The sequence below is a fragment of the Perognathus longimembris genome, chromosome 4 (assembly GCF_023159225.1).
Source record: "Perognathus longimembris pacificus isolate PPM17 chromosome 4, ASM2315922v1, whole genome shotgun sequence".
NCBI classification, from domain to species: domain Eukaryota; kingdom Metazoa; phylum Chordata; class Mammalia; order Rodentia; family Heteromyidae; genus Perognathus; species Perognathus longimembris.
The window spans coordinates 71,513,797-71,525,201 of record NC_063164.1 but is presented as its reverse complement, the minus strand read 5'-3'; the positions used below and the strand labels follow the sequence as shown (position 1 = coordinate 71,525,201).

General features: G+C 40.6%; 1 protein-coding gene across 2 annotated transcripts in view; it reads left to right on the top strand.

Moving 5' to 3' along the window:
- The first annotated feature begins 341 nt into the window (after positions 1 to 341).
- Positions 342 to 11,405, top strand: part of Epc2 (enhancer of polycomb homolog 2) — a 99,890-nt gene continuing 88,826 nt past the window's right edge. For both annotated transcript variants that reach the window (XM_048345503.1, XM_048345502.1), the window contains exon 1: positions 342 to 781. In XM_048345503.1, coding sequence (XP_048201460.1) covers positions 629 to 781 — 153 coding nt within the window. In that variant the 5' untranslated portion in view covers positions 342 to 628. The remainder of the gene's footprint in view (positions 782 to 11,405) is intronic.

Sequence of the window (11,405 nt, the reverse complement as noted above, 5' to 3'; positions counted from 1 at the left end):
GGGGCCCCGGCGCCTTCCTCAGGAGTGCCTTCCTCCGGAGCGCCCGGCCAGCGCGGTGACCCGGCCGCGGAGGCAGAGGCGGACGCGCTGGGGAACTTGCGCACCTGGCACCTGCCACACGGCCGGAGAGCTGCGGCGACCGGCCTAGCCTAGGGGCGCCGCCGCCACCGCCCCCTCGTCCGCGAACGGCTGGAGGCCCGGCACGCTCCCGCCGGCCGGCCGTGCCGCGGAGAGAGTGGGTGGGCAGGCTAGGGAGGGGAAGGGAGAGGAAGCAGGGAGGGAGGGAGAGGGCGAGGCGCGCTCCCGAGGCGGGGGCGCGCTCTCGCGCGGGCTGCCGGGATCGCTCGCCGCCGCTGTGGTAATGTCCGCCATGTTGGCCATGGCGCAGGGAGCGGATCGGGCGGGCGAGCGGCGGATCTAGAGTGTGGAAGCGGCCGCGGGCGGCGGGGGGCTGTTTTCGGGCGGGGTGGGCGCCCATGCTGTGGCCGGGGGCAGTGAGGAGGAGGAGGAGGAGCGGGCCGGCCGCGCTGCACTGAGGAAGGAGGTGGAGGAGGCGGCGGGAGTGCTCCCCCCCTCCCCGCCCGCCCCGCCGCCGCCGCCCGGGCTGTTCCTGTAAGGCGGGGAGACAATGAGTAAACTCTCCTTCCGAGCGCGGGCGCTGGACGCCGCCAAACCGCTGCCTATCTACCGCGGCAAGGACATGCCTGATCTCAACGACTGCGTCTCCATCAACCGGGCCGTGCCCCAGATGCCCACCGGGATGGAGAAGGAGGAGGAATCGGTAGGGACTCGAGTGTTTATTACCCCCCCTTCCCTCCTCCCCCCTCCCCTTTGTCAGTCGGGCCTTGCCATTCACAGAGCGCTTTACGCTCGCTGGAGGGCGCCACTGCCGCTCTAACGCATGGGACCCTACGCTGGCGGAGTAGCGTAAACCCTCTCGGCCGGCGCAGCGCCCGCCCGCAGCCGCCATGTTGTTGCGTCCTAGTGTTGTGATTAGCTCGCTGCGCCGCTTACGCTGCCGTAAGGGGGCCATGCCGTAAGCAGCGGCCGGGAATGGCGCAGTGAATGTGCTGGCCGTACTTGGCGTACGGCCTCTGTTTACCTTTTTTTTTTTAAATTAAACTTTCTCCTGTGCGGGTCAATTAACCGAGAAGGGGTTTGAAATATTTTCCTTCTACTTTTAAATTGGGGCTTGCATTAGGTTCTCTTTTTAATAACTTAGGAAAGTAAAGCGCTTTCAAAACAAACATCTTCCCGCAAGGTAATAATCGCTGCTCCCCAGCGGGAAAGGGGTGCACCGGGACCAGGCGGTGCAACCCGGCGGGGAGGCCGCGCTACCGAGCCGGACATAGCTTGTGAGCGCGATCTGGCCGGACGCGGGTGCGAGGCAGGCAGGCGGGCCGGCTGGCTCGCCGGCTGGCTCTGCCTGCCTGCCTGCCTGCCTAACCAGGAGGGCTCCCGCTCGGTGCGCAGCGTTAGGACGGAGCCGAGGTGCTCCGGGCGAACCGTCTGCTCCACGCTTCCCCGTGCTGCGCCCGACATTAGCTACTGGAAGGCGGTCTTCTAGAAGTTCACGACCTAGTGCCTCCAAATTGACAGTTGGCGTTTTTGATAATAAAGCCGCGTTTGGTAAAATGGTGTCCCTTCGGAAATTAACCTTTACGTAATATAGCATTTCGTTTAATTTGACAGAAAGACGGTTTGCATAATACAGCATTTCGTTTCATTTGACAAGAGTGTTTATTGACGCTTGTGGTGTTGTTACTTGCTTGTGAAGTTCATAGTAACTGCACTCTTCGAATTTCTTCAATGAACCTTCAGTCCCGCCTTATTGTCAACCTCGCGCGTGTGAGGATTGGTTCTCTTGCTTCTGTGACTGTCAAAAGAAGGCTTGAGGTTTCTATGATTGGATTTCTCTTTTGACTATTAATATTGCAGGAAATGCATTTAAGCTTTTGATTGGCTGCTCGAGTTCTGACCTCATTATGTTACCCTGTTATTACTACTTTCTGCTGTGATTTAATCAACATATTTTTTCGGTGTTTGATTACCTGAAAGGCTTAACATTTTCAGAAGATAAATATGATGCATCAGAATAAATATCATTTTTTAAAGTAATATTGTAACCCAGCATTTATGCCTAATTTATAGAGCCATTCATATTTGAGAATTTCTTAGCTTTTGTTTCATGAAATTTGATTTTAAGGTAACTCATTTTTCCACAGATATTTAAAAGTAGTGAGTACAATTAAATTACTGAATTGATTTGAATTTTTAAAATATATTTAGAAATTCCTTTTATGTTTTTTATCTCCCCAATAGAAAGGTAACTTAATGAGTCATAAAACTATGAATATTGTCTGTAATTAAGTGTATCCTGTTATTTTAGAACTAGATTCAAGAAACATGTTCTGAAATGAAGAGTTAACCCTTGGAAGATACATCGTGGGTTTATTTTTTGCTGTCAGCACTTGGTCCTGAGTTTACCATATGTTTAAGAATGTCTTGTAGTAGTGCCTGGCAAGTTCAAGGCTCTGAGTTCAAACCTCACTACCATCCAAAAAAGCAGCTAAAAATGAATGTTAAGTCCTGTCATAATGTTGTACTATTAACATTCTCAGCAAAACTTGTAACTTCAGGGGTAGAACTTCAGTGCTAAACTTCTGTTCACTAGCCTGCTTCACTTGTCCAATTTTGAGGAAGAAAAAAACAACAACAACTGATAGAGCTAGCCACACTTCTGGCTTTTTTTTTTTTTTTTTTTTGGTAGTTTACTGGAGATAAAGAGTCCCACAGATTTTTCCTGCCCTGGCTAGCTTCAAACTGCAAATCCTCAGATTTCAGCCTAGCTAGAATTACAGGCATGAGCTACTAGTGCTCAGCTTTTTTTTTTTTTTTGACAGTCCTGGGACTTGAACTCAGGGCCTGAGCACTGTCCCTGGCTTCTTTTTGCTCAAGGCTAGCACTCTACCACTTGAGCCACAGCACCACTTCTGGCTTGTTCTATAAATGTGGTGCTGAGGAATCAAACCCAGGGCTTCATGTATGCCAGGCAAGCATTCTACCACTAGGTCATATTCCCAGCCCTCCTCAAGTCTTATGACTTAGATTTTTTGCTTTAGTGCTGTGAGTGAAGGTCCTTAAAACAAAACCAAGAAAATTCTACTTGTAAGATGTATAATGTCTTGCTTCCCAGGGAGTTCAGTTGGAGTGCTAGTTTGTGCTTTTGTTATTTACAAAAAGGACATACGTGTGTATGTATGTGTGTGTGTATATGTGTATATATGTATCAGAAGACTTGTATTTTCATCAGCAACACCAGCCAGTTCACTTCCTGTAGTCTTCTATTTACAGGAATCTTGTTAGTAGTGCAATTCTCTCTCTCTCTCTTTCTCTCTCTCTTTCTCTCTTTCTGTCTTTCTCTCCCGCCCCATGTATAGTACATATAGTTTAAAGTTATGCCTTGATAAACAATTCAAAGCATCAGTAAAATATAAATTATACAGGCGTTTCACTTGAATTGTATTTCAGTTGGACTTCAACTATTAAGTCTTAGTTGCCTTTATTTTTGTTTAATCACATAGGCTTGTAAAATACTAACAAAAAAACCCCTTAGCTTATGAATTTGTACTTCTTTCATTTGTCTATTTTTGAATCATGGATTTGCCATGTACCCCAGGCTGGCCTGGAATTTATTTTGTAATCCTGCTTGAACTTGAGATCTTCTTGCCTCAGCTTCTTGAGTATTAGTATTGCTAGTGTGCACCATCATTCCTAGTTGGACTTAAAATATTGACTGGTGATTCAAAACTGCTCTTTATTATTTGGTTGAAAAATATTTCATTTTGAAGAATACAAGGATAGTTTCACTCAGCCTCCACTTCCATCTCCATAAAGGCGAGAAGTCTCCTCTGTCACTATGGAACTGTTATTTGAATTTTGTTTGTATGGTTGTTGACTCAGTTTTAAGTTACCTTCTGGAAGTGCCAAAATGAGGTCATCTAAGTGTTCTTTAGCTTTGACAGCATGTTACTATCGTTGCTAAACATATCATTCTCAGCTATTTCTCTTCTTTTCGACATACAACTTTCTTTGTTTTTATTTTCTTTTTTTGTGCCAGTCAGTCCTGGAGCTTGAACTCAGGGGCCTGGGTGCTATTCTTGAGCTTTTGTGCTCAAGGTGAGTTCTGTACCACTTATAGCCATAGTTCTACTTTTGGCATTTTCATGTAGTTAATTGGAGTCTCACAGTTTTCCTACCTTGACTGGCTTTGAACTGTGATCCTCAGATCTCATTTTCCTGAGTAGCTTGGATTACAAGCATGAGGCACTAGCTCCTGGCTGCTATACAAACATTTTTGGCGGGGGTGGGGGGGGGGTTGGGAGGCAGTCCTGGGACTTGGACTCAGGGCCTGAGCACTGACCCTGGCTTCTTTTTGCTCAAAGCTAGCACTTTACCTCTTGAGCTACAGTGCCACTTCTGGCCTTTTCTGTTTATGTGGTGCTGAGGAATCGAACCCAGGGCCTCATGCACACTAGGCAAGCACTCTACCACTCAGCCATATTCCCAGCCCTAGACAAACATTGAAAAGAAAATCAAAACAAGCTTTCTTTCTGTGTGTTCATTGTCTTTTAAGATCTGCCAGTTGGTGTTCTTCTGTAACTTGCTTTCTACAGTGTTGCTCATGTACTTGGCTTATGTCATATACTGTAAACCTACTGTCATACTGAACCAGAAAAATTAGGCAGTCAGTGATTCTGCCATCTCTTCATGACTATTGTATAGTGTTACTGTTTTTAATATCTACTATCTGTTGAATACTTTTGCCTCAGGTCTTTGTATATTTAACTTAATCTTTTTGTTTTAAATTAGCTTTCTCGTGGTATAATTTTACACACTATAAGAGGTACACATTTACATCAAGGATTTAGTGACTCTTGACATGTATATGCCCAAGATTTAAGGAACATTTTTCAATTTTGTGCTTTGATGTAACTAGTACCTCTATATCTTTAGTTTGAAGCAACCATTTGCTTTCTTTTACCAGCTATTAATCTTGCCTTTTATAGAATTTCTTCTAAGTGGAAGCATACACAGTTGTATCCAGCTTCTTTTGCTCAACTTGTTACATATATCAGTGTATACTTGTTTTTTGCTGAATAGTATTCTAGTGTATTGATACATAGTATGTTTATTCTTATGTCTATTGTTGGTTGAGTTGTTTCCAATGTTTGGTTAACATTTAATTTTAGTAATGACAAGCCTATGAGGTGCTGTAGTTTTACATTTTATAATTGAAGAAACTGAAAGGTTTTACTGATGATAGTGGGCAGGGCTAGAATTCATACCCTGGCCTTTGATGTTACAAAAGCTTATTCTCATAATCACCATTCTTCATGTTCAGGATTCTTACAAAACCCAGAATTACCACCTGGACTAAGTTTACTATAATTTTAGTAAATAATACTTTACTTTTCATATGTTGAAGAACTTTTAAAGCTGATACTTATTTGGTCTACTAAGTTATTAAATGTAGTGGTTTCTTCACTTAGCAATCTGACTTTGCTCCATCTGCTTTTTCATCTCTTTTGTGGCACTGAGGATCAAACCCTCTGCTTTGTACTTTTGTACATTCAGAGCATGCAGTCTACTACTGACTCTGCTCTGACTTTACTCTGGTTTTCAGATTTTCTTTTTTCCTTTGTTTTTTGACTTTGCACCATTGTATTTATTTGAGTGTTTATTATTGTACTCATTTATAAGACAATTTAGAGAAAGTATTCTAGTTTATTACTTAGATTTTTCTCCTACCAGAATATAATCTTTGTCAAGGCAGTGATCTGCTTGCTTTGTTCATAAATACATTCCAAGTACTTAGAAGCGTACCTGGCACATAACATACATGCTTGGTAAATGTATGTTGATGTTGAATGAGGAGTGTATGTCTTTTTCCATATCATATGTGAGTTTGCATGTGCTGTCTGTATTTCCTCTCTTCTCCCTTCTCATGTATTTGTGTATGTATGTGTGTATGTATATATAATTCACAATTCATCGGCAGCTAGGTAAGTTCCAGGAGTTCTCTTTGGTTGCTTACTTTGTTGTATAAGTTATGTATAATTTTTAAGTTATGCTATATATAACTATTACATCTTTATTTTTCTTAAGTCAGAGGCCTCTTTAAATATGCTATTAAAAATACATTGGCAGATGGGTGCTGGTGGTTCACACCTGTTTTCCTAGCACCTTGGTGCCTAAGATCTGAGGACCACAGTGTGAAGTTAGTCTGGGCAAGACATTCCATGAGACTATTATCTCTAATTAACCACTAAAAGGCTCAAGTGGCAGAGCACAAGCTTTGAGTAAAAAATTAGGTCAGGATAGCACCCAGGCCCTGGGCTCAAGTCCCAGGACCAGCACCAAAACAAAACAAAAACCACCATTTATCCTGTGGTAATTACTTCTCAGGTATGAGTAGATTTGTGTGAGCTATTTCTTCAAGCATGATCCAAGGTCTCAAAGAATCGTGAGCTTTTAAAAAATTTATTCATTCTCTAAATTTTTTTGAGACAGGGTATCAATGGAACAGGCTAGCATCGAACTCATAATCTTTCTGTTTTAGATTCCTACATGCTGAGATTATGTGTGAACCACTGTAATGTTCTCAACTAATTTTTTATTTTTTTTTTTTGGCCAGTCCTGGGGCTTGGACTCAGGGCCTGAGCACTGTCCCTGGCTTCTTTTTGCTCAAGGCTAGCACTCTGCCACTTGAGCCACAGCGCCACTCCTGGCCATTTTCTGTATATGTGGTGCTGGGGAATCGAACCCAGGGCCTCATGTATATGAGGCAGGCACTCTTGCCACTAGGCCATATCCCCAGCCCTCAACTAATTTTTGAAGGAAAAAAATTATGACTGATTTGAATTGTAATTTCTCTCCTATGTTTGCTACTATCTTAATATTTTAAGTGATAGTTGGTGGGATGAGAATGTATTTAATGTCATTTCACACTTTGTGACATTAGTGTATTTCCTATTTATAATAGATTCTATAGAATATTTAAGGCATGTAAATTGATATTGTACCAACATGAAGCATTTTTTAAACAAAGTAAATGACATGTCAGATGTTATCTAAATGCTAGATGTTATCTAAATAAGATGGTGGGGAACTATTTAAAGGCATCTATATATCCGAAGTATTTGTAAACTGGTGTACTGGAGTATTGTCAGGACTTAAAACATAAATATTGATGTCAGAATTTAAATAGGTTATTTGTGGGTAAGAAGCATGTACAATTAGTTATCTGGAAAGTTAACTAAACTACTAGTTAAGTCAACCTAGTAGTTAACATCCAAAATCATTACAAAAAGTCCCATGCCAGCATGGTTGAGAGGAGTGAGAGACCAATACTCATATGTATGTGTATGTGTATATATATATACATACAGAGAGAGAGAGAGAGTGACAGACAGACAGATGAGAGAACACAATTTGGGCTTCTAGGTTTTGTTGTCAAATATATGATGACGTGTATATTAGAGCATAAGAGTATTTAAAGTGAGTTTTATAGATGTTAAGTATATTTAAGGAGGTTCTACCATGCCTTTTGTCTGTTCTTGCCTATCATTCTTGCCCTGTGGCAAGACTTTAGGAGGGTAGCACTCTGTCATAGCTTTATCATACTACTAGCTCTTTCTGTTTGTTTGGCTCAAGTAGTAGAGCATTAGCCCTAAGCAAAAACAAAACAAAATCCTCCACGATAGATCCCACGCCCTATGTTCAAGCCACATGATTGGGGGAAAGAATTGGCATGGAGAGTAATTTGAACAAAATACAGAATTGCACCAGATTCCACATGGCGTTAGGTAGGTAGGTCTAGGAGTTTTTTTTTTTTTCCAAATTTTTATTATCAAACTGATGTACAGAGAGGTTACAGTTTCATACGTTAGGCATTGGATACATTACTTGTACTGTTTGTTACCTCGTCCCTCATATCCCCCCTCCCCCCTCCCCCTTTCCCTTTCCCCCCATTGCGGTGTTCAGTTCACTTACACCAAACAGTTTTGCAAGTATTACTTTTGTAGTTGTTTTTCTTTTTTTACCCCATGTCTCTCAATTTTGGTATTCCCTTTCAATTTCCTAGGTCTAGGAGTTTTTATTTTGAGTTATTTACAAGAAAGATCTTTGTTTGTTTGTTTGTTTGTTTGTTTTGTCAGTCCTGGGCCTTGGACTCAGGGCCTGAGCACTGTCCCTGGCTTCTTTTTGCTCAAGGCTAGCACTCTGCCACTTGAGTCACAGCGCCACTTCTGGCCATTTTCTGTATATGTGGTGCTGGGGAATCGAACCCAGGGCTTCAAGTATACGAGGCAAGCGCTCTTGCCACTAGGCCATATCCCCAGGCCCTACAAGAAAGATCTTTGATATTCAAGTCTGGAGTCATCTTTTCTAGTTCTGCTTCTGGTTCTGTCATTCAGGGGTTATGTAATAGAACTTGTTTATCTTCTCTGAGCCTTAGGTTGTTCATCACAGCTAGCATTTATTGAGTGATAGTGAGTGCCATTGAGCATGTGCCAGGTACTTTGTTAAATTCAGAAGATAGTTTAGAGCTCATTATAACAATAGGATATGTAAGCTGTAGGTCCTTCAGCAGCTAATGACATTAATATTACTGAACTACCTAATCTTTTGAGAAGCAATGTATGGTATTGGTTAGTTAACTATGTGCTGTGGAGTAGCACTATATAAGTTTGGGTCCTTGGGCAGGCTAATGCTATTTATAAAATTCCATGGGCTTGTTGGAGGATGAATTGTGTGCATGAAGTTAGTAAACAGCTACTATCCTCATTGTTAAATTTCTTTCTGTTCAAAATTTATACTTTTCCCTTGAGTATGTGTACAAGTGTGTCTATGAATTACATATATATATATATATGATAAGTGGTACATTTATTTTCCCAACTAGATAAGTGACTAAGTGGGAGTGAGGGTGGTAGTAGAAGTAGGAAGAGAGAGTAGAGAGAAAGAATACTTACTTTCTTAGCCAAACTACCTTAAGAAAGTTATCATATTCGTTTTATTCAGTACCCAAGACAAGTAAGATAGTAACCCAGGTAGTTACATCTCTTAAATCATGGAAAATTTGTAGTATGTGTTGACCATGACTGTGGCCACTTGGATTAAGTTCGTACTACTACACATACAGTTGTACACCTTAATTTCAAGTAGAGTTGGAATGGAGAAATGGTAATTAGTTGATAGGGTCAACAGAAGGGGAAAGGCTAATAGGAATAATCCATGAAGGAGTCCAGTGTCCATAGGAGATGGCCCATCATGGTTATTTGATTTTTATCTTGAAGCTTACTAATATTTATTTTCTTTGTCTATACTATATAAGTGGAACACAACTGCACATTTGCTTATTCAATCATCCAGGATGGTTTCTTGTTTAATTAATACTGTGGAAGCAAATGATAGTCACTTCCTTTACTCTTCTGCACCATTTCTTTATATATGTCTGCTTTTTTAGGTTTCTTTTTTTCCTTCCAGCTAGTATTACTATGAAGATAGAGGAACATAGCATGGAAGAGTCAGCGTGCTAGTTCTTGTACATGTTTACCTTCTCTTTTTTACCCTTTATGGGAAGAGAGTGTGAAGAATGTTGTTGTACAGCCATTGTTACTTGAGTTTTTAAAAAAATAGTTGAAATTTTGACATTTTTTGTGACTTAGTTCCAATACTGACCTTTGCCACTTTGACTAGTAAACAAAATAGAGGCGAAATATCCCCAAAGGTTAGAAAAGATTTTTTTTATAAAGACTTAAGTAGCTGCTATCTATTACTAACAGTGTTTTGTAATTAGAGAAACATCTGAAGAAGTATAAAATAGTAAAATATACAGTGTTTCCATGAATCATTATTTGATATAGTTTCACATTTTTTCTCCTATTAATTAAGATACATTTTAATAGCTCTAAATCATTAGCAAATGAATGCCTGTTTTTTTTCTCCCTTCTCTGTTTTGTGGCAAAGCAGTTAACAATCAAAGTGATTAAAAGAAATTGAAGACCTTTGAAAATTAGTGGCTAAGAGAACTAAATCTTAGAGTGTAAAGTAATAATTGAGTTCTGAATAATTGATTTTTGTTTTGCTTTTGGGACAACGTCTTACTATGTAGCTCAAAGTTGGCTTTCAACTTGTGATCTCCTGCTTTTGCCTCCTGAGTGCTGGGTTACAAATGTTTACCAGTATACCAAAACTAGTCTTGAAAATTGACAGATATTGTTTTTAGTGTGGCTTTTTAAAGAAAGGTTAGACATGTTACTTAGTCATAGGCACAATAGATTTCAGTGTGATGATCTTCTCAGTGGATGGTGCACACTTAAGCAAATGAAGAGACATTCTAATGACACCAATGAAATCTGATATTAACACTTTGATTTGGAAACTTGAAATACATCGATAAGGGTTGTTATGGAATATATTTGATTCTTGTGGGTTTTTTTCAATTGGAACATTATTAACTTTCAATATGTAGTTGATAACAGGACTCTTACAGGCAAGACCACAAGTTTTTGTTTAAATATTTTTGTGCTAGTCCTAGTCCTAGAGCTTGAACTCAGGGCCTGGGCTCTATCTCTAAGCTAGCACTCTACCACTTGAGCCAGAGCTCCACTTCTGGGTTTTTTTGGTGGTTACTTGAAAATAAGGGTCTCACAGACTTTGCTGCCTGAGGTGGCTTTGAACTGTGATTGTCAAATCTTAGGCTCCTAGGATTGCAGGTGTGAATACTAGCCCCCAGCAAGACAAGAAGTTAACATTTGTCTGTTGTCCATTAATTTCTGGTAGCATTCCAGTTCAGATAACTCAAGTGAGAATTGTTACATGTAATTTAAGAACCATTGTTTAGGACTTCTTACTTGTGTTTGTATGTGTGTAAGCACATATGTGCCTGCATTCATGTCTGTCTGTCTGTCCGTCCCAAAATGGACTCATTGGCAGTTAGGTGAAATTCCTCAGAGAACCCTAAATGCATAGTTAGATAAATCTTAAATTTATAAGAGTTATAAAAATATTAAAACAGTTTTAATATTCACACATTGGAAACAAGAATAGAGTTGTATCCAATTGTGCAAAATTTGAAGTAGTGATGAGCAAACAGTATTTTGACAAGTGCAACCACTGTTTCATGACATGAAAAGATCTATGATTTCTCTTGGTGTTGCTCTTCACAGACACTGGGAGTACTGCTGACATCTGTTGACTTATGTTAATTAAATGTTAAATGTTAAATTTGTTAAGATTTAGGACATTAAACAATTATTTTCTACCAAAGATCATAGACCCTCTGTCAGTTTTTTCTATGGATATTTTAGAGATCTATGACTCCTGAAGTTCAGCACTCT